General features: G+C 36.6%; 1 protein-coding gene across 5 annotated transcripts in view; it reads right to left on the bottom strand.

Moving 5' to 3' along the window:
* SLC39A10 (solute carrier family 39 member 10) overlaps nt 1-19,072 on the bottom strand; it is a 56,272-nt gene that overhangs the window by 4,239 nt on the left and 32,961 nt on the right. For all 5 annotated transcript variants that reach the window (XM_064515117.1, XM_064515118.1, XM_064515120.1 and 2 more), the window contains 6 exons: nt 13,298-13,467; nt 12,074-12,292; nt 10,589-10,709; nt 8,286-8,654; nt 6,506-6,586; nt 4,485-4,675 (listed from right to left, as the gene is read on the bottom strand). In XM_064515117.1, the coding sequence (XP_064371187.1) occupies nt 4,485-4,675; nt 6,506-6,586; nt 8,286-8,654; nt 10,589-10,709; nt 12,074-12,292; nt 13,298-13,467 (1,151 nt within the window). The remainder of the gene's footprint in view (nt 1-4,484; nt 4,676-6,505; nt 6,587-8,285; nt 8,655-10,588; nt 10,710-12,073; nt 12,293-13,297; nt 13,468-19,072) is intronic.

Raw genomic sequence — 19,072 nt, 5'->3', positions numbered from 1 at the left:
TGACTTGTTGAGAATTTAAATCTCTATTAAAAATATACTTGTCTGAAAAATGGTTACCACTTGTAGAATATACCAAACAGCCTAACTGCAAACACTATAGCAAATTACAAAGCACCATAAGTCATCAAGGAAAAAAGAAGTAATCACAGACTTTGCCATACAGTTCCTCATGCTGGCAGGCAAGGTATGTTGAAGAAATGAATCTGTGTATTTGCAAATCTCAGTTGTATTCACCAACTATTACAAAACCTAATCAGAGAATTGTGCTAGAATCGTTGCTGCCAATTTTGGAAGCTGGAAGAACTACACATAATTCATGCTTCATAATCAAGATCTACAGAGACATAATACTGATATTCCAAACCTACAGATACTCTTAAGGATAATCAAAGAACATTTGGGCATCTGTTTCAAAACCCAGGCAGAGCGTGGTGCTCTTTCTCCAAAGCTTACAAAGTTTCCAGTCGAGGACATGAAAAGGGAAAGCATGATTAGTAGAAGTGGAAGTCTTAGCTACAGATAGTCACGGCTCTGTCACATATCCCCAAAACTATGGAACTGAACAGCAAGTAAAATAATCCCTTTAAGACAGAAACAGAGGTTATTTACCTGCAACCAGTATTACAGGCACACACACACCATCGCTCTATTTAAGATACTTATTTTTATGGTTATGGTATCTGCAGAGGCATGCTCATGCTCCTCTATCTTGTACTCAGAGCACGAATATGCAGGGCAGAGGAGGTCAGTGCCACTTCAGCCCTCGCTTGGCTACAGAATCCCAGTGTAGAAGGGACCTTGGAAAAACTCAGAAGGAGGAGAAGGGTGGAAGGAGGCTGTGTGCCCGAAGACCTTGTTACTGGCAACCCCCCACTTTCAGTCTTAGAGATGTAGTCCACGAATATTAGCACTGGAGGAACCTCTCGCATATTCACATCTACCAGAAGGCAAATTTCCCTCAAGTCCTGCATTCAAATAGGAAAGACGTAACTGATCTACACAGTATTGCTTGAACTCTGGATGCTTCTGCAATGGCACAGTAGTTAAAGGAGTTATAAAGAGAACTCCAGATAGCAGCCAGATAGACCAGGAAGAAATTTTTCAGAGATGCCAGATGTTGCTTGAGATCTGTTGGAATGTACTCTGATGATGGAGAAAAGGCTTCGCCTTAGCATAATTATAATGGGCTTTCACATTGCCAGTTATCCACTTTATCTGTGTTCAGATTACTAAACTTTTTGCTTTATTAGCTTGTATATAGAATATATACATTATATATAATATACATAATATATAATAACTGTGCAAATATAATAATATATACTAATATAATGATGATAATACATAATAATTATACACACACACACAAAATATAGTCACATCAAGTGACTGATATTTCAGGGACCATATAAAGAGTCTGGTCTTCTCAATATAAAAACAACACCCTCTTGAAGTTAAAGCTTGTAATTTCTGTCCTAGAGTTATGAGGACCGAAAAATATGACAGATACATTTATTTTCCCATAAGATGACATCTTCAGGTCGCGCTGGGAAGGAATTTAGGAAAATCCAGTGTATCAATTCAAGGGGAGGAGGGAGGATCTTTTTGATTATTCTTCTCATAGTTATCACCACATGGAATGACACTAGAAGTCACAGAAATCATGAAGGGTTAAAAAAGTCGTTAATTTAGATTCTACTGCAGAAGAGTATCCTTTACCATTAGAAATGATGTAATTAGATACATTTCAGGACAGTCAGATGCAAGAACACCAAAAGGTCTATTCTCAATGAGCTAGGGTAAAGAATGGATAGAAAACTGCAACTAAGTAGACCTCTGTCAAGCTAGGGAAGAATCAAACTCTTTGTTCTGATGAAGTATCAGATAATAAAAATGTAAGGTCTTTGAGAAGGAAACAGATTATGGAAATATCAAGAGAAAAATCTGGTCCAGTTTTCAAGTGTGTCTTGCAGGGTGTTTCCTGCTCTTGTTTAGAGTCAGACCATTGGGCCTTGACTACTTGGATGCTGCTGTGATGACCAAGGAAGAGGACAAGGAATACAAGAATGAAAATATTCCTTTTCTTTACATCTGAGTCTGCAGTCAAAATGAGGCCAGGAAATAAATATCAGCCACAGGACTTACACGGAAGTGATATTTCAGTAATTACAGGCTACTGCAGAACATCTAGAGATCCATGAAGGATCATTCTCAAACATCCAGCCACTCTTTCACCAAGCCGTGAAAAGGATCTATTTACCTTGTAACAGATGAGAGTGACTTCATCACTAGAGTATGTTAAGAAAAGTGGCCAAATAACTTTGCAAAGTTCTCCATCATGAAATACTCCATTTTTGACTGTCTCACTGCTGACAGAAATAAATGCAATTACGAACAATGCTTTGCTTTCATGAGTCCTGGTTCTAGGAGACCTAATGGCAAGCAGGACTAACAGAAGACCTTCAGAACCAAAGCTGAGATTAACTGAAAGTTCTCATAACAGATGTGGAAGATACCACCTAGAAGTAGGCTGGCAATTCCACGAACACTAATTTTCTTGAGCACCAATATGGTAGTAATGCTGAATACAGAACTAATGGCAGAGGTAAATTTGTTAGTGGGCAGAGTAGCCAAGACACCTTCTGCTGACACCAGGAAATTCACAGGAAACAACCCTTGCTTTCAGCAATGCCGAAAGAATATGAGGCTATGTCCAATGCTCGCCTGTGGTCTTCACTAATGCTATGATGATAGCAATGAGGCTGAGAAACCAGACTCAGTGTTAATTGCCAGGAACTGGGAATTGCAGGCCACAGCAGCAAAGGGAGAGGGGTCTTCATAGTGCCAGCTGCCTTAGCCCCAGGGGGACAATACAGTCAGCCCACACCGGAGCAGACACCTCACAGCCTCATAAACAGTGACTGACAAAGATGTGATGAGCTATTTCAATAAGAATTTCTGAAACTTGAAGTCTGTGTGTATCCGTACCTTAAAGTAACTCACAGATGGTACAGAAGCATGCCTGCTTGACAACTCTGCCAATGAGATTCACACAAGACACTTTTCAATCCTGCACTAAGTAACTTCTGGGGAGCTGCTAAAAAAGCTGGTTTGAAAATAGGGCAGTCAGCACAAACGTACGAAGGCTAGCAGAACTAGCCAGTGAAGGCCAACAGAGCTAGGAGATAATGGCAACAAAATCTCTGGAGAGATTGGAAGTGAAGCAAATGCATCGTTTAGAAGACTTCAGAACAGCAAAATGTCTTTTTACCCACAACTGAGAACTAAGACAGACTGGTCCTCATGTATCGAGCACGTCTAAATCTCTACAGATGCTATGAAGTTAAAAAAAGTCTCCAGTGGATCATCACACAAAGCCCAAACTCCAGTTACATGCAAGTATTTTTGTATAAACAGTATGTAGCTACACCTGGTGATCCAAGTAGCAATCTAATGATCATGCTTAGTCTATCTGAGTAGAGAAATAACAACTACCATAAAGCTTGCCTTTGCTTTAGATGTAGGTACTAGGAAAGAGCAGTTTGTAAATGAAGAGATGGTAATCCAGGGAGGCTGAGAGAAGCACCAAGAGCTACCTGAACACCTGTGAAGTACAGCTTTAACTAGAGGTTAAACTTGAAGTGTCTGGTCCAGCTAGTTGATATTTTAATACAATATGAGATCTGTCTTTACAGTCCAGGAAAGTGGCTTGAGTTACCCTTTCCTTTATATTTAAGCAGGAAGAGTATTACAAAACACCCCTAAAATGAAAATTGATCTCACCATCTTTGTTTTGGGGCTTAGGAAAGAAAAAAACAGTGAGCAAACTGGCTTATTTAAGTGCAACTCTGAAGCTCTTTAGAAGAGAAATCAGAATTATGTATGGACTGATAACACGTGCAGAAGTACATTACTGTCTGAAGGATCTGGATGTATGGTGTACAGTCACTAAATATAACATACGTATAAGCTAACTTCTTGAAGCAGCAGCATGTACTCCACAAAATAATTTTTTAACATCTTATCACCACAAAAGCAATGTTTTACCAACTGCTCTTTCTGAAGGTTAAAACTAAGCTTTCTAGGACCAAATATATGAAAATTAAATTTTACTGGAGAACAATTCTAAGTAGTGGATTCAACTCCAGTGTCTAACGTCTCATCCACAAAACAGACAATCATCTTATGTTTATTAGTGGGAAATGTGAGCATCTTTCCCAGCCTCACTATAGTTTTTGTATTTTAATAAAAGTTATGGGCAGACTTCCATAACAGAAACCCAAACAGGCAAGCAACTATAAAACTTTGCTACATCTCTCAAAGTATTTGCAACCTTGTAAAAAGACACAAAGCAGAAACAGCCATCTACTGCCTACAGAGATTTCATTTTATGTCATAACAAAAAAAAAATTCCATGCTGGTGCAATTTCAAGTCCTAGGCTTTATGCATGAAATGCAAAAATGACATAAAATCACAATCTTACCATATCAACCAATGCCACATAAAGGAACATGCCTGCAGTGATTGCAAAGATCCACAAGGTGATGTTATTAGCATACTGTCCCACAGCTGTGCCTATCAGCATCCCTATGTAAGCCATCATGGCAGACAGGAGGTTGTACACAATGGCTTGCTTGACTGTCATACCTGCTTTAAGCAGCACGGCAAAATCACCTAAAATGGGGACAAAACACAGGGGTTTAGTATCAATGCTCCTTAAGAGAACAAGTAGGCATGTTAAGAGATACATTTACTGTCTCACCAATCCAAGGCATTGTCAAAGTAAAACATGCTACAGAGGCTATAAGGGAGAAAGGGCAACAAGATATGACAACTCTTTAGTCTTCTAACTATACTTATGTGCAGCATGACCTTGATTAAAATATTATTTAAAGGTGCCCATTTGTCATGCTGACTGATAGAAAGGTAACAGGGGTTAATTGGTAAAGCTAAACACTGAAGTCCAGATGTGGTCTTTCCAAAGAATACACCTGTGCATACAGACTTGCCTTGACTTCACAGAAGTTGTTCATGGCACATAAAAATTCAGGTTTAGTCTTGATCAAAACCTGCGAAGATTCCTCTTATCTACATACACCTCATTTTACTAATTCTAGAAGAGCATCATGGAGGCAGTAGTGCCCAGAGAAAGAGCAAATGAATTTGAGAAATATAGTACTAGGAAAAGGAATAGTTACATTCAGAAGGAGTGATTTCACATCCACGTTGATTCACATTTGGTTGGTTTGAGACATGCCAAGTTAACCTGTATTATTTTGAATTCAGGCCACCTCTACTTAAACTGCTGATAGAGGTGGATGTTCTATAAAGACCTAAACTTTCATCTTGTTAACCAACTCCAATAGTTTTACTCCCCTCAGACAGAACTCCTGTGAGTATGAGTGAAAGATCACACAAAGCCGCCAGGGTAATGAATATAGTATTCTCATGCCAGATAATACTAGCAGTTAATTGCTCAACCTGGAATCCAATTCAGAAGTATACACAGTGAGCTCCTACTCACTTCTTATACAAGGTTAATTTAATCATGTAAACCTAGAAAATTATCAGCACAGCAATATTTATTACAATCCTTTATATACTCCAGCAGTTTCACTTATCTCTAACTACTGTACAGCACTGTTGTCCAACCACGAATATTTCCTCTATTATGTCCCATTTGTACCCATTACTTACCTTGTACTTAGTATCTGTCTATATAAAATACTTTTCAGCCATTATCTCTAAGGGTTTTTGAAGTACTTCTTTTACTTTACCTTTAAGCATTCAGGGACAGCAACTCAGTAAGTAGGCAAACTGTAACTACATACAGTTTAATCTGACACAATTCCAGGTTGCTGGCAAAAGGAAGACTCCTTTTCTTTCTAGCGGTTCTCTCACTAGTTTGACACTGCACTAACATTTCATGTGATGGGCCTTACGACCCACAGGATGACAACAGTTTTCATCACAGTTAGTTAATTCCCAAGAAGAAATGCTTCAAAATAGGGAGAGGAATCAATGGTGCCAGCAAGAATGCCTACAGACTTTATCTAAATAATCATCCACACCTCCTGCATTTAGTGACTGTGTGGTACAAAGCATCTTCTGAGGAGCTCCAGAAAATTTTCTGCTTATTCATTTAACTTTCTGTAGCGTGCCATAGGATGTGCGACATTTTTAAAGACAATGGCACACAGACTAGTGTGAAACTCTTTATATAAAATGCAGAGGCAGAAGACTAAAATGTAACTGCATGTTCCTAAGAACATTTAAAAGACATGTCCTGAAAGTTTCACAGAATTGATAAAGCTAGATTCTTGCTAAAATAATCCTGTATTAACATTCTCATTACAGACACTGAAAAACAATATTGTTCCATTACTCTCTGATGTTCTGGTCACCCCAGTAGGATCTGCATTTATCAGGATGAGCATCACAATAGCTTTTAGATACATATTTCATACAAAGAGACTGAACAGATAAGTTTATGTAATTAGTTACCTAATTCATGGGGAAGCTCATGACAAAATACAGCTATAGATGTACTAATTCCTCCTGTCAGCCCCGCACTAAAAGCTGCTCCTAGAAAAATAAGATTCAAATTATATTTTACTATTTTCAAGTCAGCAAATTTAATCAACAAACTTCCTGAGATTACACCTTTTTGTTAGAATGCACACTCTAATATTGTTTCATTATGTCTGTGTTCTGTTCATACATAAACTGAAAATACTGCAAGTCTCCTGGATGTGCATTACTACTGCATACTTTATTACTCAGTTCATCTGTAAGGCAAATCTTCAGAAAGGAGAACACAGCTGTAAGGAAAACACAAATACAGGCAACAAGCTAATGTTCTCTAATAAACGGCACCACTTTTACATCTTGAGGAACTCAAGCATATCAGCCTAGTAAGTGTGCACAAGTGCAACAGTCCAAGTCTCTTCCTTCCGTACTGGAAAATCAAACTAATATTTAGCCCATAAGCTCTCTATTGCTTTGATGCTTATTTCTACAGCGCATACCAGCAACATTAATAAAACTAACTTGGAAGATAAGGAGGAGAAAAACATTTGCATAAACCTCTTTAAATAACTTCTGTGTAAGCTAATTAAATTCAATCAATTTTAAGTTCATACCTTAAATTACTCCGACATGAGAAAACTGGTATTAAGTGGAAAAAGACGGCGCAGTCTTAAGACAGAGAGGATATTCAACTTTTCTTCAGAAAAGCACGCATTCCTCAACATGATACATTCAAGTGATGAATATATGCTTTTCTAAAATCTATATTTTTACTAGAAAAGCATCAGCTGTTTGGGTTCAAGACATGAATATCTAGAAATGGAGTTTCAATACATTGAAGCTCTCAACAGATGGCATAGTGATCCTTTTGGCCTTATAAGCCTCTGTTTAAATGACTTACCTATTCAACAGCAAAAACAAAGCAAAAAGTTAATTTTTAGGGAAATTAAATTTTTAGGAAATTAACTGGAGAAAGCTGAGGTACTGTAGTCAATTCCCCTGGTTAACTCAAGGCCCTAGGAAGTAGCTTACCTCCCATCCTTCAAAATAGGTAAATATGTTCGTTCAACTAGTAGTTCAGGGTCCTGTACACTCTGTTAGTAGCTACCTTAGTTAAAATTTCAAATATATGCACTTCAGTACTTTCACTACCGTTTTTACCCCATGACATACATTCAAATGAATGTGCTTTACAGTTCAAATGACATATATATGCTTATGTGAATCAGAGTTGATGATATAATAATAATCAAATCTGTAACAGTTCCAATTTCTCTGGTAGTTCAATTTCCTATACATTTGGTTAGAAATCAATCTAAAATGACAATAAACGAAAAAAAAACTTTGCTCAAAGTTATCTTAAGTACTATTTTTTTAATTCTGAAAACCTGACTGCTTGTAAATTTATTATTTATAAATTATGCATAATTATAAATATTATTACTAATAAAAATGGTATCATAAATAATTATTATTATAAATAAGAGAAACGGGAACTCACTGCTTATTATTCAAAGGCAAATACTGAGATTGAAACAACAAATGTGGAAATAGCCACAGAATATTAACAAGGGGAAGACTAATACAGTTGATGGCTTTTTTAATTCCTGTTCTGAAGAAGGTTAAATAATGCCTTGTTTAAGTAACCACAGGAGCTAACTTGAAGCCTTACCTGTAATCACTGATAAGTAAAGCACTACCAACATTACGCAAGGTAAGAAGAAACTGTTGAGAAATACCTACTGCTTTTTCTTACCTATTGCTAAGCCATCACTAAAGTTGTGAATGCCATCTCCCATAATTACCATCCAAGCAATATTAGCTATCCCAGTATCTTTCAGGTCTTTTCCAGAATGACAGTGGCCATGGGAATGATGGGAATGTTTGTGATGCCAGTGGTGACTGTGTTTTCTAGCTATCATTTTATCTTCGCCATGGCTGTCATACTCTGAATCATGGAGATCATGCTCTTGAGCAGCGCGTGAGACATCATTGTGAGAACGGTGCACATTGTTGTCCTCTTCTACAGACAAGAAGTTTTTGGGAGGAGATTCCAGCTGGCCATCTAAATCAGTTAGTTCAGTTTCATTAAGTCGATCTTCAGATAAAACTGAGTCGTCTGCTCCTACGTTAAAGCCAGTTGAGAGAGAGTGCATTAATTCTCTTTTAAAATACCACCAGCAACTACTATATGATTGAGCTAAGATTTTAACTGCTTTTCAAAAGCAAAAATATAAAATATTTTAGCACAACCTAATCTAAAAACTGTTGTCAACATTCAGCCAAAAAAGCTCTCTCTCACTGCATTATTTTTCAGTGATTTCCATGCAGAGCATTCAGAAGTCTCCATTACAAGGCAACAGTTCTGTCCTCATTGCGCACACAGTCAGTTTTAGCCTGACGTAGGCTTGTACCTGTTACTTTGCTGCTGACCAAATTTATGGTTCAACACCAGAAAAAAAAAGTTGCCAGGACTACAATAACATGTCTTATGCTGCAGATGAAATCTAAACTGATAGGCAAACTAGTTATTCCGTGTGCATGCACATACAAGTCACTACTTAACCTTCACCAGAGCACACTAGGATCTGCAGCTGAATATGACAGATCTTTAAAGTTTCTGTACTGCACAGATCACTGTGTCGTACACTTGTGTCATACAGTGAAATTCTCTAATGTAGCTTATTACTCTGCCAGCATATCGAAGCCCTTTTTGCAAAGAAATACAAAATGTAAACAATGCAGAAGGCAAATGGGCATAAATTTTAAGCCTACCAGTATTTCTGAAGTATTAATAAATAAATAAAATTGGCAATCTATGCTCCAGGAAACAGAGAGTTGTGGAAAAAAAGCAGTTCTGGACAATGAAGTTATTAGATCAAAATAATTAAGCAAAAATATTTCAGAGTAAAAAATACGCAAACGCTAAGTGGAACTAAAAAAAACAGGCACAGAATATCTATTCAGCAGACAAACAGTTTCTAGATAAACAGGCTTTCTAACATCATCTAGAGGCTGTTTAATGAGAAATGGAATGGCCATTCAGATCAGTGGCAGTGGCACTGCAGTTCAAAATTCATATTCAGCACAGGCTTCCATAGCCTTTAATATGAATTATTTACTGTTTGGCAGAGTACACTTTCAGAGGAACAGTGTTATAGGACCAGTTACATAAGAAGAATACTCTGTGCCATTAGAGGCAAAATTTCTCTCATCACCCATTAAAAGAAAATGAAAACATTTAAAACATGTACCACCATGCTCACAGCTGAAAGTGTTTCTTTGTTCTATGTGAATGCCCACTGTTTTATGTCAAATCCCATTTTAAGTTCTTTGAACGGAGAAGACTACAGCCCTAACTATCTCTCTTGCACAAACCATTCAAATTAACAAAATTGCACTTGTATGAATATTGGCTATGGATTCTTCATCAACAAATTCAGCAGCCATGCAGGCAACAGAAAGGCAAGTTTATGGAGCAAAGCTCTTTCCCTTTTCTCACCCTTCGAGTGAGTGAGTGATATGGCATTTCCTCTGGGTTCAAACTCCATGAGCATTCAGATTATAATGGAGGAACAGTATTTGAAAGTTGTCTTGGATCCTTGAGAAGTGGTTGTATTTATGAGAAGAAATCAGTTTTTTTAACCTTTGCAGCCAAACTAAAATATGTCAGAGGCTGGAATCTTCAAAGTGTAACAGATTTTCCTCTTTCAGTTGTGTGCTTTAATTTTTTAATATAGTTTTTGCCAGGGCTGAGCTAGTCAGAAACAGTTTAACAAACCACCTCTCCCTCAAAACCAAGAACCACAACCACCCAAACCCCTGATCGCTTCAGAAATCTGAGAACTACTTGTATGGCATATTAGGAAGTGCTCAAAGTGCTCTCAGATCTAAGAGAAGCAAAATAAATAGCACAGAGAAAATCTAGTAAGTCTTATTAACAATGTTTTGCATAATAGGAGCACAACTTTACAAGAGGTTACAAGCTACATGCCAAAGGTTATATGCCACAATTACTTTGAATCTCATAATCGGAGAATTCTGAAAATAGATGTTTACCTGCAAGGGGTTTGAGCTGAAGCCAGTCAGCATCTGGTCTATTATTTAACTTGTGATCTGAAAGTTTCCTTCCAATTGGTGATTCTTCAGTCTGTTTTTTCTTGCACCATTTCTGCTTACTCTGCAACAGGAAACAAAGTTAACATTTAGTTTGTAAGATGACACTGATAGAAATGAAAGATAAACTGAAATGTTGTCACAAATCTCTCAAAAATAGAGTAAGTTATTCTCTTTTAACGTGTTCAGCAGAAGTAATATCAACCTTCGTAAGGCTCATCAGTCACATCTATCTCACTGGAAATTCTTAGGTATCTACCACAGAAATACACATACACACACAAAAAAGTCACTTCATTAACAGAGAACTTTATGACAAGCTTTGCACACGTACACAGAGTTATTATATTTGCCTATTTTGTTCAAGAACGCAAACATGCAGCAAGAACTTCAATTTTGTTCATTTTTAGTAAGTTTTATACTTTTTATATAATTTCCTCACATTTTCCTTCAGAGGAAAGCTTGCTTGTCTGCAGCCCATATAATAGAGATCACAGATTTGCCAAAGCAGTCTAGCAGATTTAATTAATTCATTAATCTTAAAGAAAATATGTCCAATGTACAGCTTTTATCTCTATCAGAAGACCTAAACACATCCTCCAACACAGAAAATCTTTTGCTACTGTCCAGCTAAAGTCAACAAGTCTGATGTGAAACCAGAAAACCTGAAATCTTTCCTCACTCCTTCTGGGATAAATGGTTTTAGATTTGTCAAAATAATTTTCTTCTCAAAATCAAGCAATGGAGACAAACAGATGCCAAACGGTTATTTAGAATGACTGTTTAATGAATAGGGGTTTTCAGTGGCTTGAACTCCTATCTATCACCATATTCCCTCTCAGGTACTCTCCTTTTATACCACTGGCATGAATACAGCGTGCCCCCATTCCAAAATTTCAATCCTTTTCAGGGAAACAAGTAACAATTTGACTGGAAATTTGTAGAAAGTAGAAGGTCTGTAAGTCTTGGCATTTCTCCATAGGGGAAAAACTGAATTTTTAAATTTTAAATTTTGAATTTTCCCCCTCTGTTATACTGGTAATGCTAGGTAATAGTATACAGTTAAGTTTTTTATAAATTGACAGTTGTCTGGTTCCTATTACTAGATGTTTCTTACAAATTTCCTTTCATATTTTTTTCCAAAAAGCTCACTGCTTTCTGGTGAAAGAGCTAAAATCTCATTTACATAAGTCTACCTCCAAATATACCTGACTAAAGTGCCCTGATTTCCCCCCAGATTTCAACTTTGTCTTCATTACTTTGTTAGCAGGTATGACCCCCCCAATTTAATAAAGGGCTTCCTCATGTGAAATCAAACAGAACACAGATTAGCAGCACTCATTAATGCTTATAGAATAACAAAGCATCATAAAAGAAGATAAGTTCAGCTATCATGTTTTTTAAATAGCATGCAGTTTTACTGCGTACCTTTTGTTTATTGTAATGCTTGTACATTCTTATACAATGTTCAATGATGAACAAAACATAAATGCCTCCAAGTGCAACAAGACCTTTCAACACTGGATCATTTTCTTCTAGAAAGCTTTCAGTCCCTATTCCATGTCCATGGACATGTCGATGAGAACGCTTGTGTTCATGAGCGTGACCTTGGCCATGGTGGTGACTGTGGTTGTGGCCTCCATGGGACTATTAGGAGAGAAAAATAATAACACAGTGTGTGACCTGATGCTTTCAGTAGACTGAAATGGCTCCAGGCTTGGATGACAACAAAACCCCATAACCTTGCCAGAATAGTACTACCAAAAATATTTAGGAAGATTCTCTTTTTACAAATACATTTTACCAGAGAAATTTTTCATTAGACTATTCATTACCCTAATCAATACAAAATATTTTACTAGGTAATTCTTGGGGGGGGGGGGGGGGGGGGGGAATCAAGCTTCCATCTTTTTCTGCCACTATGCTATAAAAGATAACGAGACCAGCACTCAGAAACATCACACAAAATTACTATTCCTACACTCCCACTGGCAATCAAATTCATGAACTCAATCTTAACTATTACAATCAATTACAGCCTTAACTCTGATCTGAAATACAAAGGTTCCAACTCCCCCTCTCAAATTTATATTAAAATTTACATGAAGAAAACATTTCCCCTTCCTCTCTGTAAGAATTTCAGTATATTGACAAAAATTAAAAAATGCTTACCTGCCCGGGAACTTAGACAATTTATTGATTAAATATATGGGAAGCTAATTTCTCCAGACATGTACATTAAACAAAATAAAAGGAATAGTTTACAAACAAAACAAAACACGTTTCTGGATCAAAAAAGCTAGAAATCAGGAAACTGAATCCCCCTGAAATGCTTTTAGGTGGTACTGATATACAAGCATTAGTAGATAAGGGATTGTAAAGGAAATCTAAAATGCTCTTGTTGGTTGGTCTCCTCAGGTGATTTAACCTTTCTTGAATTATTTTAATATGAATATACAACTATATTCCCTTAGAAAAGCACATTTACTTTGTTTGTTATTAACAGAAAGTCTCGAATACTGCTTCAGAATGTCCCTCATAGTCAAGTCAATCTTCAGCTGCATCAGTGAACATTTATGTATTGACATTTATCAAACAGCCGTTTGTAAATTCTATAGCCTTAAATTAGAGTAAAAGGTAAGCAATACTTACGTGTGGCAACAGATGGAGCAGTGCATCTCCACTCATTGTTCCTACAGCCAGAGCTACCAAGAAAGTTAGAAGAAATTTGAAGCACCATTGGTTAATGATGGGAATCAAGATCACACCTAGCAAGGAAAGCAGGCTAATGACGGTGATAGAGATGATACCACAAAACCAGGCTGTGGGAAGAAATGAATACAGAAAGGTTATCAGAACAATACTTGGAAAACCTTTAAGACTGATTAATGACATTCTACTATCTCCTAAGATGACTATTCTTTAACCTAAGCTGTGCATTTATTCATTCAAAAGATGCTGAAAAATAACAAGCTAGTACCCAAGTACAGGGCAAAACACACACAGACTTGTTCACAGTACAATATACCAAAAGACGTTAGAAGACAATCAGCTAAGAGAATGACACAGCCCAGCAATTCTTCCTAATTCTAAGTTGCAGGCTTACCTCTGCAGCCCATTAATGAAACATAAAAAGCAAAAGATTTCATGCTGGAGCAAAATGATCTCTCCTACTTTTCTCAACTTACAAGAGCTCTAAAGGCACTCATTTTTATTTAACATTTCTTTTTAAATGAGACTCTGATGCAAAACTTAACTGGAATAAATAAATATTTCTCCCCCTTTGTTAGGAATAGTATGCACAGTTAGGCAATACGTTTCACCTGCGGTTTGAAACACATTTTTAGTATTGAGAAATAAATAAGGCTCAGACTTTGATATAGGAACCTTAAAAATAAACCACTAAAATAAGAATTAAAGAGCTGAAAGCAATTTGGTAGCAATAAAAAACGGTGTATATTTTTCTGAGGACCTCTGCATTGTTGTCATTAGAAGAAAAAGTGATAATGGAATAAAGTACACTCAATGTAATGCCATTAATTAGCAAAGATGCCCAAATTTCTATACGGCATAGAAAGAAGGAATTACACAAGAAACAGATCCCATGAGCAAAGAAATAGGCCTCTTGGAACCAGTACCTCGCCCTAGTAACATCTTTTTCCCTTCTACTTTTTAAAATCATCACTAAGGCTTAGAACTAAAATCTGGTGGGTTTTTTGCTTTCTCTCACTGTTCTTTTGAAGTTTTTGTGATGAGAAGGAACAAGAGAAGCAGGAAGCAAAAACTGTTTAACTCCAACAGCACAGTTCATATGGTTCACAGTCCCAAAGATGGGAACTGTTAGTGGCTACAAATTTTAGGATATGACTCTATTCAAAAATATCAGAGCAATACACTGAAAGATAGAAACATATTTATGACAGAATTATAGATTTACACAGAGAATTATTAAACTAATTACGATGCATGCACAGGACTATCCATAAAGTTAGTTAAACCTTAAACTACCAGTGCCATTGCAGAAAGCAATACATTACAACGATATAGAGAGAGCAAACAGTTACCTCTATCCAACAATTTTCATTACAAAGCTCTGTTTTACAAACATTAACTATTTGGGCTGTCAAGTACATGATTACCTCAAGCTGAACTTCTTTCAAGGTTTTAGCCTAAATGTTTCAGGCATTTCCTTTTTTTTTTTCTCAGCTTCATTCTTGATCAAAAATACATATTTTGCCACTTTTAACAAAAGCTAGCAACTTTTTATTTTACAATCACCGGCATCTTGACACTTTGTTGTAGGATCCAACGTCTGTTACGCCTGTGAAAGTCTGCTCATTTTTGATCAATTGTGGCGGGGAGAGTGAAAAATGGAGGGGGAGATTATAATCTGCTCAGTAACGTCTGTATTTTAGCAGTCACATGTCCCAAGAATTCTGTTTGTACTGAAAATACTACAGATCAGATTTGACAAGATTTTCTTTGCCACTAGAACTGTGGCTGCTGCAGGCCAGGTCAGGGTCAATACCACAACTTACATCTGCTGTTTTATGAGGAAAATTCATTGCTATGAAGGCCGTATCTCTCATGCTATGGCAGTGCAGGAAAGGAAACAATCTAATTCAAATGCAAAGGGTACAATAACACATCCTCCAAGAGAAACTGACTGGAAAAAACTTCATAAAGTATACAGAATATACTGGAATGGATATTGATACCACAAGGAAAACACAGAGTTGGTAGCAAGAGGAGAAACGATCAGACGAGGAACCAAAAGTACAGACTGAAAAACAGGAATACAAAAATAGGTCTACATTGGAATTAGGACCCTGCAGACCAAAAGACTAACACTACGTAACTTTGATTCATCCCCAGAGCAGTTCAATCATGTGCGCTGGATGAACAGGCCCTACTGAAAGAAACAGTATACACGGACATGTAATTCAATATTGTAGCATAACGCGTATGCACAAGTAGCCCAAATTAAAGTTGCAAGGCCATTTGGCAGGACATTGGATCTCCACTCTGGACATAGATATTATGATGCTAAGTTCCAGGTTAAATGACCACCAGCCTTACACGGAGACCAAGCATGGAAAGGAGATTATATAAATTGGCTGAAGTTTCACATATAATAGCACAGATTTGGCAAATGCATCTCTGAAGGGCTTATGTACTCTTACAAATGATACAGTATCTAAAGATGGAACCATGATTAAGATGAGGCATGTTACAATTAGAATGAGTAATCTGTGGAGTTAATCTCTCAAGCTATGGCCTCCAGCTTCTGTCTGTATCTGTTCAAACTCTTAATAAAGGTATGGAACCAGAATTACCAGCAAAAGGCTGCTGTTGAGACTAAGGACAAGAAATAAATTATATGCAAAAGCACAAACACAGATTCTGATAAAGTTACTTCCTCATACAAAAGGACTACTAAGGAAGGCTTCTGACAACATTCCAAAACAAAATTTCATTGAAGGATTTCATACAACTGTAGTGTCCAAAACTCTAAAATATGGAAGTGGAACTAATATGCAACGTTATGAACATTGGAAGAGCTATTAAGTAATAAAAGATGTTGATGTATAACAGTCCTAGGAATGCTATATGAGGCTTGGTCAATGAGATGAAGTTACTCTTACTGAGTTATAAAATATTTCTATGGAGAAAGCAAGAGGCAAGTGACCCAACAGTTTCCTCAGTAAGGGACCTCTGTTCAAACAGTGGGTAGCAAACACCAAATTTGCAGTTATTTGTCACTCAAAATACACTAAAAGGATAACAATGTCGATTTGCTGGGAGGCTAAGAAAGGTTAGCTACCTGCAGGCTTTAAGAAGAAAGCAAGCTAATAGAAAGACTGTGTTGAATCAAAGCCTTCCTCAAGTTAGGGAATGGTAACCTCCAGGGAAAGTTGGCATCTGCACAGGCAGATTTACTCATTTACAAGATACACCTGATCTGAAATGCTTTTAAACAGCAGCTCTAAATGGTTCTTGCCTTGAAAATATGACTTGTCCTTTACTTGTACTACTTCTCACTGCTGCTGCTTTTGTATGCAAGTATTTTGTATGCAAGCAGATGAAATATTCCCAAAATCCTTGCATTTTTACTAGTATAACATGTTTCTTTGATATGCATACATGGTTTTAATCTATAGGTACATAACAGAAACAGACTAAAAGACTTTTGCCAATATGGTATATTATAGTATTCATATAAACAGTAAACTGCTACAAATTCAGGCTCTGCTTTGGAAGAACTGAATTAAGCAATCAGGGGAAACATCAGTCTGTTCACAATCAACCAGCCACAAAGCTTAGGATGTAAGAGAACTGAACCTGAAAAAAACCACAAGTGGTGAATTGTCCAATAACTATAAGCAACATAAACTCTCAAATAATTAGAAAGTGTAGAAAAAACACTGTGATTCTTAAATGTGGAAAACTTACTCTGTTGCCCAATCTGAAGAATGTGCCTACTTACTGATTCTGATACTGATTCTACATCATACAAATTCAAAAACTAAAGTTTACATGAAAAGCTTTACTGGGTATACCATACGCAAGACCTACTTTTCTGAACAGATGATAGCTGTATGTCAGCAGTTAGACAGCCCAGCTAGACTCTTGGTGACCAGTTAGCAGAGGGAGAAGCTGAGGTTGTGATGGGACGATGGATGGGGAAAAAAAAAAATCACCTGTATCACACAACTCTCTGCCTGCTCCTCTGCTAAGTATCTAAAAGTCCAGTAACCATAAAGAGATCAGCTTGATTCATAGTAGGGTTTACATTTCCTTTTAAGTTGCTTAGGAGCTGTCAATGATAATAATCCTATCTCTTTTAATAGGTACCCTGTGATAACTCAATTGAACAGATAAAAATAGTGAGAGAGAAGAAGAATCCTTGAAAATCCTCTATTAGAAGGTGCTACAGAACTATCTGTAATTATGAGAACAAATCCCAACATGGTTTCATAAGTTTCTGGTCATCAGTTAATTAAATTGCTTAGCTTTAAAAACCTGAAGTATCACACCTAATGAAAACCTTACAAGCTACTAAGTGGGAACAGAAGAACACTGGTCTATAAAGGTTTTTGAAAGCTTTAAAACTAAAGAAAAACACAGAAATCAAGTGTGTAAAAACCTCTCTGCATCCTCCTAACTTTAACAAATATTTCTATTTAAGAACACTTACCCTAGCTTGGGTAAGCATAGTTTCATTTTACTAGAATCACACAACCAACCAGTTACTGGTTAATAGCTACTCAGAGACTGACACTAGTCCTACACCTCCTGGAATCCCCAAATATCAGTTAAGATTCGTTATTTTGTGATTCACTTCCTTACTTAATAAAGGAAGACCTTTATTACACCAACTGAAGTCTCACTCTAGTTAATACCACAGTATACATGAAATTTTTTTGAAGAATGATTTATCGCTATCTAACCAAGCTGACCTGTTTCAGAGGTTATGGGTTACAGTTTGTTTTCAGAGCACAGTTAACAAAACTTGAATTTTTACAATTAACTGGCAAATGTGTTATTTATACTCAAGATATCAGATGCCATAAAACATGTTAAATGTCCCACAATAAGCTTCACTTATTTTGCAAATTAGATCTCTTAAAATGTTAAAGGTCTTCCAGATTAGTTATCCATCAACTTCCTTACTCATTACAGAGAAAGTAAATGCATTCTTCCAGAAAGAAGCACTCATCTGTAGAAACTTCCTAATTAAACTGGTTCAAAGCATGTGCAGCATGACAGTTTTCTACACAGTTTCAACATTTTAATTGGCAGAAAATGCTTAGGGCTGTTCTACAAATCCTCTTGGTAATAAATGAAGGGTCAACTCTGACTAAAATGAGCACTCCACATGATAAATGATTTCCTACCACATACAGGATATTTAGTTTACAGCAACCTCTGAACAGTCAATGAGACAGCAGCTGTGTCACTAAGTGAAATTTATGTACACCAAGTTACTCTTTCTTAATGATGCTTCAGTCATTAAAAATAATTACCAGCAATGCACTCTTTCCAGCAGGTATTAATACCCATAATGTAATTACTTCAAGCTTGATTTCTAATGATGCTAATTAGCACGTACACACTTATCAATATTCACAACTATAAATATTTTTGTTTTCAAAACAAGGACATTTTCCCAAGATTTTTTTAGATTTTAACAGTTTCACATCATAGACACACCTCAGTAAAACATCTGTCAACAGTTCCATTACAGTTTATGGATGATAGGAGCTGTAAACACAAATTTAAAAAGTATAGTCAGTTGTGAACTCAAAACAATGGATGCTGCCTTTAAAGTATCTGCTTTAAAAATAGTAAAAATGTTTTTAGCTTAAAACTGTAGTAAGAAGAAAAAAGTCTATTCATTTTTGCTCAAGGCTCAAAAAAATTAAA

This window comes from Dromaius novaehollandiae, chromosome 7 (assembly GCF_036370855.1).
Source record: "Dromaius novaehollandiae isolate bDroNov1 chromosome 7, bDroNov1.hap1, whole genome shotgun sequence".
NCBI lineage: Eukaryota > Metazoa > Chordata > Aves > Casuariiformes > Dromaiidae > Dromaius > Dromaius novaehollandiae.
Note: the sequence above shows the minus strand (reverse complement) of the source record. Positions and strands in the feature narration are given on the sequence as shown.